The 21,144-nt window shown below is 48.4% G+C and overlaps 1 protein-coding gene across 1 annotated transcript; it reads right to left on the bottom strand.

The window, feature by feature from the left end:
* Nucleotides 1-5,579: 5,579 nt before the first annotated feature.
* Nucleotides 5,580-19,885, bottom strand: RND2 (Rho family GTPase 2). The gene is made up of 5 exons (XM_042887928.1): nt 19,736-19,885; nt 19,557-19,644; nt 9,530-9,639; nt 7,394-7,528; nt 5,580-6,977 (listed from the first exon to the last, which is right to left on the bottom strand). Exons 1-5 carry the CDS (start codon nt 19,835-19,837, stop codon nt 6,729-6,731), a joined length of 684 nt encoding a protein of 227 aa, XP_042743862.1. The 5' UTR covers nt 19,838-19,885; the 3' UTR covers nt 5,580-6,728.
* Between the last annotated feature and the right edge of the window lie 1,259 nt (nt 19,886-21,144).

The following is a 21,144-nucleotide window of genomic DNA, read 5'->3' as shown; positions in this document are numbered from 1 at the left end:
AGTACTGTTAGGATGCAAGAAACATGAAGCTGTTCTTTCCCCTTCAGTCCCTGAAGCTATGCACTAGATTTGAAGGTCCTTCATGAGGAAATAAGGACTCTTGGAAGACATTCATAGAAGATCTCAGAGGACTGGGTCACTGTGTTGAAACTCAAAAGCAGAATTTGGTTACCCTAGTGCCAGATGTTGTTGATCAGCCCTGCTGCAATGTCCAGTACTAAAAATATACAGTGCTTGATGCCCAGAGTTGACCTGAGTATGACCGTGTAGCTGAGTCTGCACAGCCAAAGCCAGGACTAGAAAACATGTTCAAAGAGCTACTTCGGTGGAAGGAGCAGCTAGAGCCACTATATTTCATGTTTTCCATCTCCCAGAGGATCCAGATCTTACTAGGTAAGTGGAACAAAACCCAAGCAAGTTAGAAGTCTTTGTATATAGAATTATATACATTTATTTTTCCAAATTCCATTGGGAGCTTCCAGAGCAGCTAGCCATCTCACTTTCCGCTCATGCAACCATGGTGACACCAATGCTTCCACTGATTGCATTTGAATCATTTACTGGCTGGATTCTTGTCCCCAGCTCTTCAGTAGCTCGAGGATAATAAACTCTTCTGTGGCTCCAGCTTCTGAATGAATGCTTCTTCAATATGGGGAACAAAACAGCAAATGCACAAACATCTTGGCAGGGGGTGGGATTCAAGCCTATTCTGCACAACCTGTCCTTTTCGCCCTAACAGATAACTGGCTGATCCCTGAGCCCTGCTGTTCCCCTGGAGAGCAGCTGTCTTTTTATTTCCCTACTTGGCATCTTCCGGCAGTGGAAAACATTGGCTGTCACAGGTACTGGTTGTGGAAGCCCCTAGCATCAAAAGTGAGTGCGAAGAGTGGGAGCTTCTGCAATTCCCATCTCCTGAAAACTCCAAGAACTGTGATGATGTGGTACAGAGGAACATGGTTTAGTGGGCATGATAGGGATGAGCTGGAGTTGAACTTTGTGATCTTAGAGGTCTTTTCAAGCGTTAATGATTCTAAGACTCTTCCTGGAGAACTTTCCTACTGCCAGATGGAATAGAAACATTTTATTTCCAAAAGTGATTTTGACATTTCTAACATGAGTATTAAATTGTTACTGGTCAGTTAGAGACTTAAACCCAGCTGGGCTATGGTGGGAAGGTTAAGGTCCAGCTCTAACAGCTGCATGGTAAGCATTCATCTGGCACAAAACTGGAGGAAGCAGAGAGCATCATGAGAGTATCTGATAATCTCACAGATAAATACATGAATAGACACATATGTAGTGAGTAGTCAAATGCTGCTCTGCTCAGTGTACTTAGTAATTATCTCAATGATCAATAATCTATGTCAGAATTCTCTTTGATTTAGCACAGTTTCCAGCTACTGTGTAACAACAAGCAGCACCCTATTCCTGGCAGATACCAGCTCCATTCTCACTTTTAAGGCATGAAAAGCAACATTTCTTGAACTTGCAAGCGCTTTGTAAGGATAAATTCATAGTTTTGTGATAGACCACAGGAAACCTGTGACAATACCTGTGATTTGGATGAGTACAGGAGGAAGCTGCCTACTTAGCAGGGGAGTTTTGGGTCTCTCCATGTTCCCCTTGCTCCAGGAGCTTCTCTCTTCAGAATAAGAAAAAAGACTTTTCTTCCTGTTTTCATTTTATCTAGGAAGTAGAAAGGGGGCATGCAGATGTGCTTTTCTGGTGATCTTGCCAATAAGAAGCCTGTGCAGGTAATAGGCAGCTTTATCAAAGCTTTGGGATCTCTTTATCCCTAAATAAGCAGAATGCAGCTAGGGTAAAAGAGAAAGATGTTTGGCCAGGCTCCAGCAGCCTGAATAACTTGGTTGTCAGCTGTACTGTGCGATGGGGAAAAGAAGGGCTAGAGGCTCCCTGATGGCTTTGCTTGCTGTGGGCTGAGGACTTAGCACAGCTCTGCCACGTCCCAGGTGCTGCAGCAACTCTCCCTGACACTCTTGCTCTTAGCATGCAGGAGTTCCTGTGTTCTGCTGTGAATGTAAATCCACAAAGCCCTACACAAAAGCAGAGAGAAGAGTCCTCCCTCTGGCACAGAGGCGCAGCTCTGGGAAGCTGCTTGGCAGGCTGTCCTTTTTCCCTGGTGACACCAGGGGTGCAGCAAGAATGCTGATTTCTTCATGCTAATTAGCTGGGGCAGCCTGGGCTTAGCGGCTGCAGACAATGGTGTTGTTGTGAATGAGGCCAGTGCACACAAATGAACTTTTCTCAGCACATGAGATAACTCAGCAGCCTTTGTAAAGCAAGAGTCAAGTGCTCCTCCTGGGCTGGAAGCCTGTTACCAGAACCAAGGGGCTAAGGGGGGACCAGCAGCTTCCTTTCTAGGCTTGGCGTCATTTGGAAGAATTGGAAGGGTTTTTGTTTTTCTTGGTGGTGTTAAGAACCTTTGACTTACCTGTCCATCAGTACCTCTAGGAGCAAGGTAACAGATCTGTCTGTGCTGATTCAGAATGATGTTAATTGGAAGAGACCATTCACCCTGTCCCACCAGGCAGGTGCAGACCATCAGGGTTCAGCTAAAGCAGCCTAAAAGTTCCAATCCTATGTACAGATGTAAAAGAGGATTATTTATGGGGAAAGTACCTATTGACGGATGCCCAAAGGAAAAAAACAGAAAACACATTCATCCTCTTTTTTCCATCTACTCCCATACATATATATATAAGAAGTCTCCCTAATTGCTCACAGGCAGGCTGCTGGTTGAGTGAGGAGCAGGGACCCAGTAGCAGCTTTGTTTGGGCTCTTCTGTGTCTGTGGGTCTTCTTTCCTCCTATCTACCTATCTATCTATCTATCTATCTATCTATCTATCTATCTATCTATCTATCTCCTCTCTACTTCTTTTGATTTTGCTTCCTGTTTCAGCATGCTTATTCCTCTTTAGAGATGGAGAGGGAGGGAGAGAGGCTCCTTTGAGAAGTCTGTTTAAATGAACCACTGTGGGAGGCCAACTATTCTTTATAGTCCATCAAGCCTGAGGAGAAGTGACTGCCAGAATATTAAGCTGCGTGCTGAACGGTGACTGCAAAAAGCAGCCCTCTCAGGAGGGGATGAGGACACTCTTGTCCAGAATTTGATCCCACTCTGAAGTCAGAAGCCTAAACTTTCAAAGATGACTTCAAACAGTTGATGTGGGCCGTATAAAGGCGTAACAGATGCATGCTTCAGGTTTGCTTAGGCTGTGGTGCAGCATCGACGTTTGAATTTGCATTAGATTTTAGCAAGCTGCAAGTGCATTTCCATGTTTAGCTCAGCTCTGGCAAGAGTTGCAGCTGAACTCTGGTCCTGTTCACTCTGGCAGAATGCATACATCTTGGCTGCTTCATGCTTTTTCATTGTAGTCTTTTTTGTGGGTTTGTGGTTGTTTTTTTGTTTTTTTGTTTTTTGGTTTGTTTTTTTTTTTTTTTTTTGGTCTGTTCTAGAAGCAGCTGGTCACCAATTACTTTCATTCCAATATTATTTTCGTACCACTTGTTTCCAGCTAGTTGGATCTATGCTGAACAGCATAGCAAAAATGATATTTCCCTTCAGTATGGAAATTAAATGAATCCACAAAACAAAAGTTTTCAACAAAAGGTTCTACCATGTTTCTGGAACTCCTTCTATACATAGAATCACAGCATGGTTGGATTAGAAGGGACCTCACAGCCCACCTCAGCCTCAACCCCTACTGTAGGTTGCCTGTTGCCCACCAGATCAGGCTGCAAAAGCAAGCATCAGTATAAATATATTCACAGTCGCTTGCCTGGTGACTTTTGCAGTGCTCCAGAAAGAAGGTGTCTACAGACAGCAGCAGTACTGCAGGAGTTAAGCAGTTCAGGCTCCTGGAAAATGCTCCGTAAACCCCATAAATGCTCTCTTTTCTGATTGCTGCTCTGCTACCACTTGCATTTTCTCTTCCTTGCTGACTCATGGTGTCAGGCCCTTTGTTGCTACCTGCTTTTCACCTCTTTAGCCCTGCCTGCTGGCAGGCAGCTCAGCACATCTCCAGTTCACCTGGGGATCCCCTCCTAAATGCCAGTTTGTGTTCAGTCCTGTCCCTGTGAGCCCTGACACCAGCCCTAGGGTGGGATGTGGCTGCTGCCATCAGAGCCTCCAAAGCACCAGGCTGTTTCACAAGCGTGAGGACAGCCCTTGTACCCCACCATGATGCTTCTGGCACCAAGAGGCAGATGCCCCAAGCATGTGGAGATACCTTGGTTATTGTGCCAAGGAAGGTAGATTCAGTGAATAGAGAGCTGAATTGCTCTCTATAACTTCCTGAAGGGAGGTTGTAGTGAGCTGGGGGTCGGCCTCTTCTCTCGTGTCATCAGTGATAGGACCAGGGGGAATGGTTTCAAGCTACGGCAGAGGAGATTCAGGTTGGACATGAGGAAGTATTACTTTTCAGAAAGGGTGGTCAGGCACTGGAATGGACTGCCCAGGGAGGTGGTGGAATCACCGACCCTGGGGGTGTTCAAGGAAAGGCTGGATGTTGTGTTGAGGGACATGGTTTAGTAGGAGCTATTGGGAATAGGTGAACGGTTGGACTGGGTGATCTTTTAGGTCTTTTCCAACCTTAGTGATTCTATGATTCTATGATTCTATGACAACAGTTCCATTCTCCTGGAAACCACTTCCTTAAAGGTCAGCCATCCAAAATACCTTTGGCTGTCTTGATTTCTGCATCTGAGGCACTCGCAGCAGCAGCATTGGTCACATGCCTGTAATAAAGGAGCCTGATGATGGAAAATGAGGCTGTAAGGTTTTATCCCCACAGGCTTTAATGTCTCTGCTTTGCCTCACCCGTGGATCCAGCTCAGCTACTTTATGATAAATGTTCTTGGAGGCTATTTCAGTTGCCTCAGTCTCCTGAGAGGCATTCGCTGGCATTAATTCTGATGGATTCTTGCAAACTAATGCTGGGACATGTCTTTACACTGCCACAATCCATCCCCAAAGGCCTTCTTTAGCAGCCATAGCCTGGGAAGTGCAGTGCACAGGAAGAAAATCACCTGCAGCAGCAAGTGAAACAGCTGCGGCTGCAGCAAAGTAAACAAAGCCACTGGGCCAAGCTGAGTTCCACACAGCAGCCCAGAAACACTGAGAGCTCCACAGTTTCGTAGGGAGCCACCAGGCAGCTTAGCTGTTCCAGTTTCCTAAGAAGTCTTTGTGATGCAGATGAAGCCTGAGCTCTGTACAGGACAGGAGATAAAAAATATTAGGTGAAAACCATCTTCACTTGAAGCTAGCAATACAGTGAGCATGAGGACATCTCATATCAGCTCAGATTGGTGGATCAGGCACAGACAATCTGCAAGTGCTGCCTATTATTGAATGAGTCAGGATGGAATGAGAGGTTATTCAAGAAAGATGTTTCGACTCCAAAATGAATACATGCAGCTAAGGCCTCTCTGTCTTCTGTTCAAGTGTGCATGAATGTATGTCAGGAGTTAGAGTGAGCCATGAGGACACAAATAGAAACTAGGTGGTAAGGTATTTTGAAAGGATGACTATTAAAAATGAACAGAGTCAAGCACTGTGCTTTTTCCAACAATGTTTATTTCTTTTCTGTAGCTCATCGACACAGCTGGATCTGGCAATGGAACAGACTTTTTTTTCCATAAAGTGTCTACGTGTCATTAGATCAAGGCTAACACTGTTGTTAAAGGCATTTAGAGAGGGTAGCAGCAGAAGCAATGAGAGGTGTCGGCAGCAGGCTGTACCACCATACAAAATGGGCAGGGAGCACCTTTCTTCCCACTGCTGCAGTGGAGTCAGGGTGCAGAGACACATTTAATCCTTTTTGTGTCTCGTACCAGACAAACACAGCATTGTGGAACACAATCTGCAGTTCAACATGGGTGGAGGAGAGGACATGGAGAGTGATTGCAGTCTGCTTTTCAGGACACTGTGTGCCTGGAGGTGCAGCTGCCTGTGGCAGTGAGCAGCCTGATGAGGATCCAGGCTGGCAGAAGCGAGGCACAAGCTCTTGAGTGACATTTGCTTGCTGAAGGGAACCACAATTTTCAAGATGCATCTATGGGGACAGACCTTGCAGCCAGATCTGCTCTGTTGGTTTTGGAATAGAATTCAAGTATCTGAAGTACCATGAGAAAAGCTACCTATCTATAGTCTCCCAGGAGGTGATCAGCATGGTGCATATCAGGTTATACTTCCTCCCCAGGGTGCTTTCTTGGTGGCTTGCCATCCAGTCCAACCACAGATAGCAAACAGTTCAAATAATGCTTTTCTTCTAAAGGCAGATTGGAAGAGGACTTTCTCCCAGTCATTCTGCTGCTTGCAGTTCCCCCCTCTCCCAGCCTCCAGCCCAGGTCCCACCACCATATGTCACCCAGAGGCTGGGCCATGGGGACAGGAGAATGGCATGCATGCAGCATCACTCTCTCGTGCTTTGTTTCATCCAACCGTAGACCTTCCAGCGACTGAATGCTTCTCTGTCAAGTGGTTCCTTTCTCCCAAGCAATCAGCACCGCAGCAGCTGACCCAGAGATCTTGGCAGTACAGGGTGCCTCCTGCACCCTAGTTTGCAGCTGGGACCTTTGCTCAGCCCTACGGACTAAGAAAGGCTTCAGAAAGGCAAGCTGGCTCCTACAGCCAGCACCATGCCCTGGTCTTGGCCAGTTACTGTACAAAATGGACAACACACATATGTTATTTACAGACTGTTTTTCACATGATGGAACAGCTCTTGGCTCGGTCTTTCCTGATCTCCGTGTCATTCAGTAAGTTCGTCCTGCTGGGCATCTGTGATGCCCGCTTCAGTCCCCGTTTGGAGTTGGAGCGCTTCAGGTTCTTGTGTATCCTGTTGACCGAGGCAAGGGTGGTAACATGGAAGACATCCCGCACGCTGTCCTCCGACACCTTGGAGGAGCACTCAGCGTAGGCCACTGCCCCAATCTGCCGTGCCAGAGCACTGCCCTGAGACCCAGAGATTGGGGAAAGAAGGAGGAATGAGGTTAGGACAGAGCAACTGCAGCTGCATCAGAGTCTGCGACCCTGTGCTGGTGACTGCAGCAGCTCCCAGCAGTTCCCAGCCTGTGTCTTTGTCCCCACCCCAGCTATGCCCAACAAGGAGGTGCAGAAACACACTCATTCTACTTTAGTCAGTCCAAGTTATTAAGCTGGGCATCTCCACTAGCTTTAGTGAAAGGCTTCCTGGCTGCAAACCAGGAGGTGGTTCAGCAGAGCACTGCCAATGTGCCCAGGGCAGGGGAGAAGAGTGCTGCAAGCTCAGAGTACCTGAGCCAAGATCTGGTCAGCTTCAGACCAAGACCAGTGCTGCTGAGCTAACTTATCTGAGGAGGTGCAGGAGGAAAGCAGCTACCAAAACCCACCTGCTCATGTGTCACTGGGATGAGGCGCTGCTTGGAAAGCTCCCGCAGCGTGTTCAGGTCTGTCCGCATGTCCAGCTTGCAGCCCACCAACACGATCTTCGCACTGGGGCAGAACTCCTGAGTCTCCCCTTGCCACTGCAGCGAAGACAAGAGAGAGAAGGTGCACAGCTGTGCCAGAAGCTGTGTGACAATGGACAGCCTACAAAAGGGTCAAGGTTGGAGCTACAAAGCTCAGCTGGGGTTCACCAGAGCTGCTCCCTGGAACCATAACAATACGTTGCCTTTGCCTTGGAAGCCTTCCGTGGGAGGATTTTCCAAACTGGAGTCACAGCTGTTTGGAAGCCAATTAGCTCTTCCTTAACAACTGCCACAGGCAATGATAAAAATGGTTGGAGTGCCTCTCAGATTAACTTTTTGCTCACTTGGTCCAGATATACCCTGGCAAACGTGCTGCATTCAAGTTGCTGTCGCCTGCAAGACTGAAGGAAGGAAAGAAGGCCAGGTCAAGCATGCACTTTCTTCACTAATAGTACCTTTCAGAGCTTCAAAAAAGCTTCAATATGCAGTGAGGTGTCTGCAATGGTAAGTAAACCCATTGACCGGGGCTGGAGAGACCTGCACAGCCCCAGCAGTGTGCCAGCACCCTGAGCACCCATTTAGTGCTTCTGGAGCAGCAAGCAGATGACAAATAGAGATTCCCACTGGCTGAAGATGTCTCTTGGTACAAGCAGTTCCTGCTATACTGGCTGACAGTTAGGCATACACCCCAGGCAATTAGAAGGGGAAGAAAACCCAACCCACAGCCCAGTTTCCAGAACCTAGTGGGGAAAGGAAGCGCCAGCAATGACACAAGTTTCATTGAATATCAGAACAAAAACAACTGCAAATTATGAGGAAAAAAATGGTGTTTTCCAGCTGGAGATATACTCCACTCTGTGTCCTACAGATCCCTTTCCTGCTGCGGAATTTATCTACCAGGACCCCCTCTGCCACCAGAAACAGCCATAAAAGGAGGATGCTGCAGTTCATTTGGAGCAGAAATCCAAACACCCAAATTTATCCAAAGGATGGAAATCCCTGCCAAGATGGTGCTTCTGGGCCAGTTTTCTGCACCATGACCCACTTCTCCCATGCCTGACAATATGTGGGGAGCTCAAGGTTTGCAGAACCATCAAGCTTTGTCAGAACAGAGGTGCCATCTTGTGAAAACCCACTTTGTGGAAAATTAAAAGCTGCTTCCATCCTTTTGAGTGGCTCCTTCCTTTCAATTGTACATGCTGTGAAGACAAGCCAGGTAGCAGAAGGGCAGCAATAATAAAGATTTCCTCTGCTGAATTAGCATCTTTGCCTACAGCTTGAATAGAGAATGTTATTCTCCTTACTTGCCTGGTATCAGAAGAAGCTAAATCCTATTTCAACTTCATGGTATCTTAGGAATGTGACTTACCTCCGTAGGCTGTAAGCCTGCACCAGAGGAAACAAGGCATCTGCTCAGAGGCACTTAAGAAATGCCATGTGACACAGGGATTAAAAGTTGCTTTATCAAACAGACACCGCTAACAGCATTGGAAGTATCTGTGCAGCCATGCAGGAAAGATCTTGCAGAGAGCAAAGCAGGCTCACACGAGGAGCAGACAGACACTGATAAAGCCCAACCCCAGCTAATTATTGATGGGCTTGCATCTCATTAAGGTACAAGAGATTTGCTTGTGTTATTACCCTGTTATCATGAGCAGCAGATGCTTCCAATCCCCATGAAAGACTTCTGGCTCCTGAGCTGGGTGCTGGGAGCTGTCTTGGAGTTCAACTAAGCCCTGGACTGAGCTACCTGGAGGGCTTTTGTCCCCTTGCCAAAACACTGAAGCCCCCTGCTGACATGAGAAACACAACAGATGCCTTACATCTCTCCGTTCCCATGTTTGCATGTGTGCAAAAAGGCAGATCAACAGAAGCACTGCATACTGCAGTGAGCTGCATCACTCATGGTACTCCTTGCAGTCAAAGAAATATCTTGCTTTCTGCTAAAGATCAAGGCCAACTGCAGCAGGCAAACTCTAGCCAAGGGAGCTTTTGGCCCTGATGGCAGCAGTAGGGGATGCAGGGCTCCATCCCAGCCCAAACACCCTGGGCACTCACCTTCTTGAGCACACTGTCCAAGGTTTCTGGGCGGCTGATATCAAAGCAGATGAGCACGGCATCTGAGTCTGGGTATGCCAATGGACGAACATTATCATAATAGGCTGAGCCTGCAGAGAGAAAATCAGTCAGCAGAAATTCTCATCCATGGGCTGCTTGACGCCTGTTGGGGCAGGTGAGGAGCCTCAGCTGTCTCTGTAAGTCCATAGTTCCAGCAAGAATTGGGACATGGCCACATGTGAGCATCTAGCAAGCAAGAGGTGGTAAACTGTGCTGTTGGGCATGCTGGATATCTACAGGATGGGGAGCTTGGAAGGGTTGCCATGCTTGCACATGAATCCATCACTTGTCATACAGTTGCTGTGCTCCTAACAGTTGGAAGGTGTAGTTGAGAGAAGGCAGGCCATGAGCAGGGCTACTGCTGTGTTTGAATCTTCTCAGTATCTTTTTACAGAGGAGCTTGCTCACAACAATTGTGAGAATTTAAGATAGGTAAAAAAAAGAACTTTCTGCTCTGGATTTATGCTGGGAAAAGTCAGATTCTTTTTGTTTGCTTGTGCATAAAAGATGTGCAAGGATTTGGTGAACAAGTTCTGAATTGGAGGAAATGATGCTGCATTCTGCAGGATTTCCCAGGGAGTAGAATATAGCCCGGGTGAAATCCTGCACAGCTCTGCCATGTACACATATCCATGTCTGTATGTACAACCCCTCAGTGTGAATTTCAGATGTTAAAGCCATCATCCCATAATGTTTTTGTTTGAAGTGTATTCTGTATGAAACGCCCCACTAAGCAGTAATGGAACAATCAGTTTGTTGCTGCTTAAAAAACATTTGTTTCAGTTTTGTATTTGGCTTCACAATGGCTTAAACTTCCTGGAGGGGTGAGAAGCAGCTGTTTATGTATGAAAAAGGGAAGCAGAGATGCCATCCATTGTTCAGTCTGCCTCCTTGGAAGCAGGATGCAGGCACAGGGGATGCTCCACACCACTCACAGAGCAGGCATGCCAGCACCCCATGTGCCTTTGGGTTCGCAGCAAAGCCAGCTCCAGGGACATTCTGCTGCTGCAGTCCCCACAGACACGAGTGAGAAAAAATACAGCACAGTTTTTTGTCCCTGTAAAGTCAGTGGAATGAGAAACAGCTGGCATCCAGCATGGTAGAAACAGACTGTGAGCTCTGCAGAGTCCAGACCTCTTTGTAGAGGGAAAGTCATGTTTTGTGTGTGGAGTCAGTGCCTGGGGTGCCTGGACCAGCGTGGGGACAGGGGATGCAGGCTGGGGCACAGCAAACCCTGGAGATCTCTGACCCTGCTTCAAGCTAAGAATGCTTCATCTTCTGTTGGACAGAGCTGGCCCCATGAGCAGTCCCATCTTACGAGTGACTCAGTGCTTTTGTTGGCAGCACCCAGCTCTGCAGCACCAAGCTGCCCTTCAGACCAAGCTTACATTCTCGTTCCAGATGCAGGTTTGCCTAAAGGGATTCAAGACTCAGCACTGATCTGCATGCTCAGATGTGTCAGACCCTTTATCAGAACTGTGCCCTTCCCATGCACAGCTGCCCCAGGCAGGTGGGAGGGAAGCACTTCCATGCACATCCTCTCCCAGTTGCTCCTCCACTTCACATAAACACTGCAGATAAATCTGACCTCCTCCCAGCCCCGGAATGCTCCTTTTGTAGAGATTGGTTTTGGCTCCTTTCAGCTCAGACATTGCTACAGCAAGCTGTATCGTAGCAACCTGCTGCTTTCTCCAGCACATCACAGAATGCACTGGCAGAGCACACAGTGCAGCAGAGTGCAGCCAGCACGGTTGGTTACCACCCATCCCACAAACCCCTAGCCTGGTGTCAAGACAGAGTTGGGCAGCTGCTGAGATGGCAAAAGGAAGGGAAGGATTATCTGCCCCAGGTCAAGAGCATCATTTTGTTAATGAGATCAAAATTGCCTCTGTATGCTCTAACTTTCTGCTCCTAGCTCCAAGGGACAGGAATGGTCCCGACCCCATCGATAGCTCTGCTCACTGACAGCTGATCAACACCAATGTCTTCCTGAAGTTCCTTCCCCAGTCTAAGAGACCAACAGTCAGAGTGCCCAGCAGTGCTGTGCGCCAGACTTACATCATCCCCAGCTTTCTCTCTGATGAATCAGGATATTCTCTTTGGTTGATCATTCTAATTTTTGAATCTGTTATTTTTTGATGAGGACAAAACACAAACATCCCAATTCCCTCAGCTCCAGATCTCTGGATTTGTGGGTTCTGAGTGCTCAGTACCTTTCAGCCATTCCTGCAAGGCACCCTAGAGCCCCACACACTGGCACCTCCAAGCACATATGCACTTAAGACTTGCACTACTGTAGATCCAGCCTTCCTGTTCTGCGTGAATTGTTCTCCAACTTGGCACTCAGGTCTGCAAGAAACAGGACCTAGTACATTTGTTTGTGATTGAAGAGAGAAAACTGGAGCAAGCCAAATGCCAAAAACAAATAAAAATAAAATCCACATTGTTGTTATCTGAAATTCAGAGGTTGGTACAGCAGCCTGGCACTGGGATAATGATGCTGCTCTCAGACAGAGGATCAAGCTCTGGCCCAAACTCCTGACCCATCACCACATGCTTTCCCCATGGCAGTGCTCCAGGCGTGTTAGTACTTCATAGAGTGACAGTGAATGTTATGGCTTTTGTGATTAGTAGCTCCTCTGCTAGGACAGGCGATCATGAAAGTGTTAATAATATATTTTATTTATATCAGGCCTTTAAGACTGAAAAAAAGGTGCAGGAAGCTGTCACCATCGATGGGGACAGCAATGGACAGAGGGCATGGTAGGCTCCCCTACCCTGGTGCAAGCAACACATCTGCACGAGAAAGGGCCTGTCCCATTGAACAGTTCAGCTACTGTCTCCTCACTGGAGCAAAGCAGAAAAACGCTGGATTGAAAACCTGATGGTGAATGGGAGAGACAGAAGTGACAGCTGTCCTGGACACCCTGGGCAAGGAAAGAGCCCAGTCCCCATGATGAGCCCACAAAAATCTCAGCTGCTTCTCCAAGACAGCAAGGATGCTTCAGAGCTAGCATTTCCTCTGCAGATGTAATGTGGGGGCACAGAGTCACCCAAACCACTAGTGAAGGGGAAATAAGCCCAAAGGAATAGTGACAGTTTGCAGTAGAGGGCAAAAAAGGAATTCAGCTTCAGGGAACATTTGAGAGCAGCAGTTAAATAGCCCCAAGGGTCAAGACGCATCCCTTTGTCCTCCTGCTGGCAGACTATGAAATGAATTGTTATTCTGTGGTCCCCATACTCAGCTTGAGCATAGGGAACTTGTGGAAGCAGGCAGGACATGGGTTTGTCACAGTAGCTCCCTGGTGGAAGATAGAACAGGATGCAGCTTCATGAAGTGACCAAACACAGAACATGGACCCTGTGTGGGGCAGCCAAATCCCCACCGCTGTCTCCTCACACACGACAAACCCTCCAGGACACCTGCAGCAAGTGGACTGCCCCAGTAAGGTGTTTTTTGGGGCACATCACTTGCTTACGAGGACCCACCAGTACAGTTTCTTTCCTTGGGACATCTGGAGTGCCTTTGCAAAAGCAGCATTTGAAGAGCAATGGCTCTGTGTGCCTGATGTACAACAGACAAGGATATACAAACACTCTTCTTGTTCCCTGTATCGTTAATGCTGTTGGGCTTTATAAACAGGAGGCCTGGAAATTAAATGGACTTGGCTTCCCAGGCTAAAACTGTGCACACTGAGGAGACAACATGAATTCAGTGACTAACTTCATCCTCCCAGTGTGAAATTGGACAAATTGAACCCTTTCTCCTGAAAGCAAGACAGTGGCTGGTTCTGGTTGGGAAGGACGAAGTACAGCGTGGTTCCTGAGCTGCCCACAGGTCCCCAAGAAGCAGGGCTCAATGGCCAAGGGTCCCTGAGGATAATGCAGATCCCACTGATATTAAAAAAAAGAACACATTTCTGACACTAACACTGTGCTTGTTAGAGTCCAGTGCAGTGCAATGACAAGTGAAAGAGACAGGAATTTAAGCACTGGAGACAAAAGCCAAGATATAATGACAGCACTGACAGCACCATGATCTGAAGCCAGGCTTCGACCACCTGGAGGTCAAGGATCTGAATGCAGCAGCAATTAGTGACAATAGAGACTGAAGAGAGAGCAAAGCAGACCAAGAGTGACAAACAGCTACGATCAGCTAAAGGTGGCATGGCAGGCTGATAAAGTGCCCTGCTGTCCCTGATCAGAACCGAGGTCTCCCAAGTTGCAGCAGTAATACAGCAAGGCGAGGCCAATGGTGGTTTCCTTCCTGGAGCATCCATTTCCATTACAGCCAGAGTTTTCACTGCTGCATCCCCTTCAGATTTCAGAAACCCCTTTAAAGGCAGAAACAGAGATTATGACCACCTCACAATCTGGAGTATGGCCAAGCCTCACAATGGGGGTTCCACAAGCAGCAGGATTGGGGTCAACAGGTGAGCTTGCCCTGGAACAAAGCCCTTCCTGCCAGAGGAAGGTGGCCCAAAGAGGAGATGAGGAATCCAACCCAAGCTGGAATCCTAGAATGGTTTGGGTTGGAAAGGAGCTTTAAGATCATCTAGTTCCAACCCCCTGCTATAGGCAGGGATACCTCCCTCTAGACCAGGTTGCTCCAACCCCCATCCAGCCTGGCCTTGAATGCTTCCAGGGAGAGGGCATCCACAACCTCACTGGGCAACCTTTTCCAGTGTCTCACCACCCTCACAGTGAAGAATTTCTTATAAAATGTTCCTCCACAGCTTTCCTGTAGGCCCCTTCCAGGCAATGGAAGGCCACTGTAAGGTCTCCTTGGAGCCTTCTCTTCTCCAGGCTGAAGAGCCCCAGCTCTCTCAGCCTGTCCCTCCGAGCTCTCCAATCATTTTTGTGTCCCTCCTCTGGACCTGCTCCAACTCCACGTCTGTCTTGTGCTGGGGGCTCCAGAACTGGACACAAAACTCCAGGAAGAGGGAGATAAAAAGCAGCAGAGGGAATTCCATAGTGTAGTCCTCTGAGCCCCAGCACTCTGACACAGCATTTCTGATACTGAATTGTGACCTGTCTATTACATGTGCAACATGACTGCAAAGCCCAGCAGTTCAGGAAAGGAGCAAACTATTTCATGACACAGAGCAAGCAATCATCTGGGAAGTGCATGACTGAAATAACAGCTAATCAGCTTGGACAATTAACCTCTGCTCCTAATTCTTGTGATGTGCATTAAAAAACACCACTAAACTGCTAAGCAGCCTAGCTGCCATGTCTCTGAATGGACATGATCAAGATGAAGGGAATGGTGTTTGCAGGGGCTGAGGTGGCATCCTGGGCTCCTCTCGCCAGTGACAGGGAGGCAGCTCTCTGAAGAAGCCCCTAATAGCAACCCTAGGGTAGCATCACTGAGCCCTTGAGGCGGGAGCACAGCCTTAGTGCCTGGTGGGGCTCTACTCAAGGGTGCTAACAATCACACCCATGGCAGCTGACAAGGGAGGCAAACAGGAACCAGAAGTCCCTTCCAGGCACTTTTGCCACATCACAAGGGCAGTTGGCATTGCCTCAACCTGTTTGTCATCATTTTATTGGGTGTAAAAAGGACTAGGAGTGGCAACCAATTCCCACAGACCTCTGACTTTGAGGAACATATCTGTGGGTTGAGTGAGCACAAATTATCTTTATGCAATGCTACACATTTCCAGTTTGCTGTGCACAAGCAGCAGCTTTCTCCTTGGCTGCTTGCCCACCAGACAAGGTTTCTCCCCACAGGGAAAGCTGGATCTGCACGCCCATGAAGTTTAATTGCATACTGGTCTAATACATAGGATCTAGGGCAAGAGGAAAGCTGTACCCAGGTCTCTTCTGTAGGGCTGGTGGCATGGCACCAACCAGCTCCTCTGGACATCTTCCTGCCACAAAGTACTGCAGGACAACCCTGAGGCACAGTGAGGGGCACCTAGGTGCCAGGTGGGCAGAAAGGCAAAGCCATCATGCTCAGAGGATGGGGTGAGAGTCCCCTCCTACAGGGATTTTCAGCAGTTGCATTACATGATTGCCTGGCTAAGGAGCTGCTGCTTGATGGGTGTCTGGGGCACAAAGGACACCCCCAAAACATACAGGGAGAGCAGCGGCTTCTGTACCATGCAGCGCCTACATCATGCCCAGTCTGACATACCCCAGGGACTCTGGTGTCTCATCCACTCCTCTCACATCATGTCAGGTCTCTCCAGACCCAATCTCCACCCAGTCCAGGATATGCATTTCTGCAGCAGATCTTTCAACTTCTGTCTGACTGGTTCCTGACCTGCCTAAGAATGTGACCCAGCTACACATATTTTCAGGCTTAACTATGTCTTTGTGCTGAGGCAGAAGACAAGTATGCCAGTTCGAGGCTCCCAGCCTCAACAGGGAGCATGGGAGGCGCTATTTTGGTATGGAAAGGGTAGCTCCACATTCTTCTCTGCTTCAAAGCACATGGGAAGAGGCAGCCATTGCAATCCCAGAGCTGCGTGCTGGGAATCCCCAGCCCCAGCATCAATGGAGATGCCATTGCTAAACTCAGCCCCTTTCAGCTCCCTAATCTCATCAACATTCCTGGGTAGTTCCCCTAATGAAGAGACTGTTATCAGAGCCTGTTGGTTCCCACACAGCCATACTGTTTGCTGAGCACAGTCAAAGAGGGAGGCAGGGAGGGATTTGCACTTTACAATGTTATTCTTGTTTTGAAAGCGAATCTGCTTATCAGACACAAGTCCCTGCAAAAGGCTGGCAGCCACACAACTCCCCTGCTGCGAGCTGCAGTGCAGAGCAGACAGCAGTGCAGAGCCAAGGACCAGCTTAGGTTCTGTGTGGGCAGAAAAGTCCTCTCCAGCAACTTTGGAAGATGGCAATGAGCACACACACGGTGCAGTGCCATTCCTGGGCGTTCCCGTAAGCCACAAGTACAGACATCCCATAGCCAGCAGCTCTGCTCTACACCAGGGAAACAAAAGGTAGACCAGCTCACAAGGGGAATTAACCTGCTGCATTACTGAGAAGCCAGATTGCCCATTATGACTACATACCCTTCCCACCATTGAAGCACGGGAATCCAACTCGTCTGCACTGTGTAAAGCATGATGAATGGTCACATCAGCAAGCAGGCTGCACAGAATGGAAACTCTTTCATGTGGGTGCCATGCAGCAGCACTGGTTGTCCAGGAGGCATCCAGCCCTTTGGGAGCAGCCCCGACCAGCCAGCAGGCATTCCATCAGGCTGGTGTTTCCCCACACCGCTGCCCTGCAGAGAAGTTGTTTCTGTGCCAAGGACATTTGACCAAAGGGGGAACTGGCCAAAATGAGAATAGAAAGAGCAGCAAACAGGACATCCTCCACTAAGGAGCAGAGCACAGCAGCTGCCCCATCTCCTCTGCACCTTGCTCTCACACACAAAGATATCAAATGTTTTTTAATGGAGGCTTTAGGAAATAGCACATAGTGGAAATGGAAGGATGGGACATTCCTATTGCACTGTAAAATGGCACCTGGAGCAATTTCAGCTTTGCTCTGTGCATGGAGGTGGGACTGAGTTAAATAGAGACAAATCCAAAATGCAGGCAGTACTGAGGCACCAGGCTCATACATGGCTCCCTTTTTTCCTTAACAGGCATCTGGATCAAAGGCATTTCAGTGAGCACAGAGGGCCTGTATTTGCCCTGTCTGAAGGACTCAGTACTGCTAAGCCTCCAGCTGTCTTTCAGCCTTGGAAAAACTAATCAAGGGTTACAAGATACTTAAAAGAAATCCAAGGTCCCAATACAGTGTGGGAGCAATTCAGCTCCCCACCATCCCTGCCCACAGTATGGCAGTGCTTCTCTAACTACATTTACTGCCTGCCCACCATCTGCTAATACCAGAGGAGGGGCCAATTCACACCTAAAGGCTGTATTTCCCAAGTTCCCCACAGCAGCTAGTGCTACATATCCAGGGAGCAGACAACTCCCCAACATGGGCAGGGATTACTGAGAAGAGCTAGCAGCAGCCAGGCAGGCTGGGATCCCTGCAGCAGGTTTTCCAGGGCAGCTGCCCTTCACTGGTGCCCATAGAAGGATGATGCTATGAGCATCTGTGGAGGCACTCACCACTCTCACAGCTGACTTCAGTCCCTGTCCAGGTTTGTCTGCTGATTTTTGGAGACCTTCAGCTTCAATCACTTAACTAAGAGATGGAAAGTATTTAAGACATAAAAGAGGGAAGCAGATTTCCAGCATCTCCCTTCCTGCTCCTGCTAGGATAAGTTCAACACTAACAACAAGTCCCTGCCCACAAAGCTGCTTAAAAGAGGTGGCAGGTAATGCAGAGACAAGGGGAAGTGCACGCAGCACCTGTCATATGCAATAGGAGGGCAATCAGGCACTCAACCCCTTCAGCTCAGTTAGTTCCATTTGCTATTGCGCAAAACTTTCTACCAAAAGCTGTTCACAAGTGTCTCTGAAGTGCAAATACAGCAGCAGCTTGCAGTCTGTAGCTCAAAATGTCAGTTTGATTACTAGAAAAACTTGCTACGTATTGCTTTGCAGGACTGCTTACTGACATACAGCTTTTGGGTATTTCAAATGAAAGCTGCAAAAGGAGGCAATTTATCTGGAAAACTATCCACTGAACTCTACAACAAAGTTCTTAAAAAGGGAGAAAAAAAATCAAAGTCCATTTCCTCTTGGCTGTAAAGATAAGCACTAGACAGACTCATATCTTTTGTTGAAAATGATAAAAATGAATGTATGACAACATCAGATGCAGGTACCAGGTGCATATACACAGATTTAAAGCCATTTTATCGTGTTATTTTCTTTTAACATTTGTAAGATCAAAGCCAAATATTCCAGAGAGTTCCTAAAAAAAGCCCCACACAGTGCACTAAGCGTGCTTCCACACACTCCAAAGGTGAAGTTTTTCTCATCAAATGCAGACACTCAGAGCAAAGCTGCTGAGCATCAAACAAAAACAACACAACCAGTCCTTTCCAATCAGCTGCAGAAGTTCTCAGTTTGGAAACCCCCGAGGCTCACAACTCAGCAGGCAGCAGCAGGTTTGTTTCAGGACATAAAAATTTCCAAAAGCAAAGTCTGCCAGGCTGGGAAGCCTCCAGTAGAAGCTCAGTAAACATTTTACAACTTAAAGGTCGTCCAAAAATCAGTAAAGTCACTGCTCAAAATAGAGCTCTGCTGATCCTACAGCTGTAATCTGATGGATGTAAAATTATAGTGAGGAATTTGAGTGCACAAGACCTAAAACTGTCTAATGTTTTAATTTACTTTTACTCTTGAGCACTAAGAAGAGTCAAAAAATTATGGGGAAAGACCATCAGCAAGTCCATTACGTATGTACACCACCAGAGCCCAGCATTCAGTTCTGCTATGAATACGCAGCAGTCCAAAAAGGTTGTCAGAGGTAAATTAAAGGATGCACATAACCTTTGCTAGATGCCAATATTTTTATTAGCTCTGCATCAAGCAGTTCACTTACAGCTCATGTCTTCCCAGAGAGGCAGCATGAAGTTTGAAAAGGGTTTTGGAGGGCTGAGATGTGCCCAGGGTTCCCTGCAGCATCACAACTGAGAATGCAGATAAAAAGGCAAAACCAAACCAAAACATTAAAAAAAAAAACAACTGAAGCAGCCCAGAAACTCTCCTGGAGTGAGTGATGAAAGGACAGCATATTCCCACAGCACATTCCTCTCCAAGGTGAGGTCTCCCATCTCGGCTTGCTTCCCCATTCCTTCCCAGCCTCATCTCAAGCCCCAGAACTGGTTTTGTTGGTGCTCTGCTGCATCTCATACGTGGTCAAGGCTGAGATGCACCGACATGCAGTCAGCACCAAAACGATGTGCAGAGCCCCAAGGCCGGGGGAGAGAAAGCCGCAAAATCCAGCGCAAAGATACCGAGAAGGGATTTCAGCGTTTGATGCCCGCTGCGGATCCCATAGAGGCTGCATCGAGACCCACCGCGTCCCTCCCCGAGCCCACCTGAGGTGTCCCACATGTTGAGCTCAGTGCGCTGCTTGTCGATCTCGAAGCTGGCCGTGTAGTTCTCGAAAACGGTGGGCACGTAGCTCTGGGTAGGGAGAAGGGAGGGGAGGTGAGCCGAGCCGAGCCGAGCCGAGCCGCGCCGCGCCTCCGGCCGCCCCCCGCCGCCCCCCGCACACCTCCGGGTAGCAGTCTTTGGCGAAGACGTGGAGCAGTGCCGTCTTGCCGCACTGCGTGTCCCCCACCACCACGATCTTGCAACGAGCCAGGTGTCCCTCCATGGTGCGGAGCCGCGCCGGCAGCGCCGCCGCTTTACCAGGACCAGCGCTCGCAATGGCCGCGCCCCCGGCCCTGACGGCACCAACCGGAGCTGGAGCTGGGCAGGGCCACCCGGCCACCTCCGCCCCCGGCCGCCTCCCGGCTTCGGGAACGGCTGCCCGCCCCTCGCCAGGCTGCCTTCGTCCGTTGATCCCCGCGATGCAGCGCAGGAAGAGGCTCTGGCGTTACCGAGAAGCCCACTTCAGGCTCCGTCACCTCTTTCTTCTGATCCAGACTCCTGCTGCTGCACATCCTGTCCGTCTGTCCTCCCACCACTCCCTCTAGCTTTCAGCAACAATAAAAATGTGTGGTTTTTTTCCTACCCATAAAATCTGGCAGGCAAAGGGGGCCCAATCCATGCCCCAGCTGGTGCTGAACATTGCAGATGTCAAAGATCACACTGCCAAGGAGGTGAAGGTAGGGCATCACTTCAGGCCAGGTGGGTGAGGAGCAAGAACGGCCAGCGGTTTATCATGCCTCTTGCAGCAACAGTGTCCAGCTTCCCACCTGGGCCTTCTAGGTCTGGCACCGGTAAAGAACTGTGACTTTTTCCTGTGCAGAATATCAGCAAAAATGGGAGCACACAGCATTTTAGCTGGCTCTGCACAAGTCTTAAAAATCACGTCTGTCTGATGCACACAGCCATGTTACGTGGGCAGAGACAGGAAGCTTGTCATCTGCCCAAGAGCACTGGCTGCACAGCAGCAGCCAGTTCTGTGTTCCATTTCTCCCTGGTTATGAACAATCCAAATTGCAGGCAGTTTTTTAATTAGCAAAATCATGAAAAAGGAAAGGTTCCTTTCCTGCTGATACATGCCATCCTGCAGAAAGATTTACCATAAGTGCAAATCTTCATTTGTCAGAGACAAACCATCTGTCACAAAATATGGTAAAAATAGAGACAACGAAGACAAAGCAAGTCTGGGGAAGTGGAAATTAAAATATTTTGGCAGGAAAAGCAGATTTATTAATGGACTGATGCAGCAGTTTGTTTTTGAGGAAATTGCAGCCATTTCTCATATAAATATCAGCGTTGTGCGTGGGGATGAGCACAGCCCAGACGCACAGAGTGAGGCACACTGCCACACCAGCACCCAGCGCTCATGAGCACTACTCTGCACTCTGCTGTTCCTCAGTAGGAATATATCTCAGTAGGAATTCATCTTTTTGCTTCCAAGAGTTTATTGGGATCCTGCATTGGATGAAGAAAATCTTCCTCTGCATTGAATACTTGAGACTTTGCAACTCAGCACAACTGCATTTGCCTTCC

This window comes from Lagopus leucura, unplaced genomic scaffold, assembly GCF_019238085.1.
Source record: "Lagopus leucura isolate 7727_CA_CO unplaced genomic scaffold, USGS_WTPT01 Super-Scaffold_100126, whole genome shotgun sequence".
Lineage (NCBI taxonomy): Eukaryota > Metazoa > Chordata > Aves > Galliformes > Phasianidae > Lagopus > Lagopus leucura.
Note: the sequence above shows the minus strand (reverse complement) of the source record. Positions and strands in the feature narration are given on the sequence as shown.

Excerpts from the sequence above, each read along its gene's own strand:
- RND2 (XM_042887928.1), bottom strand. The coding sequence starts at position 19,837 with ATGGAGGGACACCTGGCTCGTTGCAAGATCGTGGTGGTGGGGGACACG. Across the intron at positions 19,645-19,735 it reads CCAAAGACTGCTACCCGGAG|AGCTACGTGCCCACCGTTTT; the intron begins GTGTGCGGGGGG and ends CTCCCTACCCAG. Across the intron at positions 9,640-19,556 it reads CAACATGTGGGACACCTCAG|GCTCAGCCTATTATGATAAT; the intron begins GTGGGCTCGGGG and ends TTCTCTCTGCAG.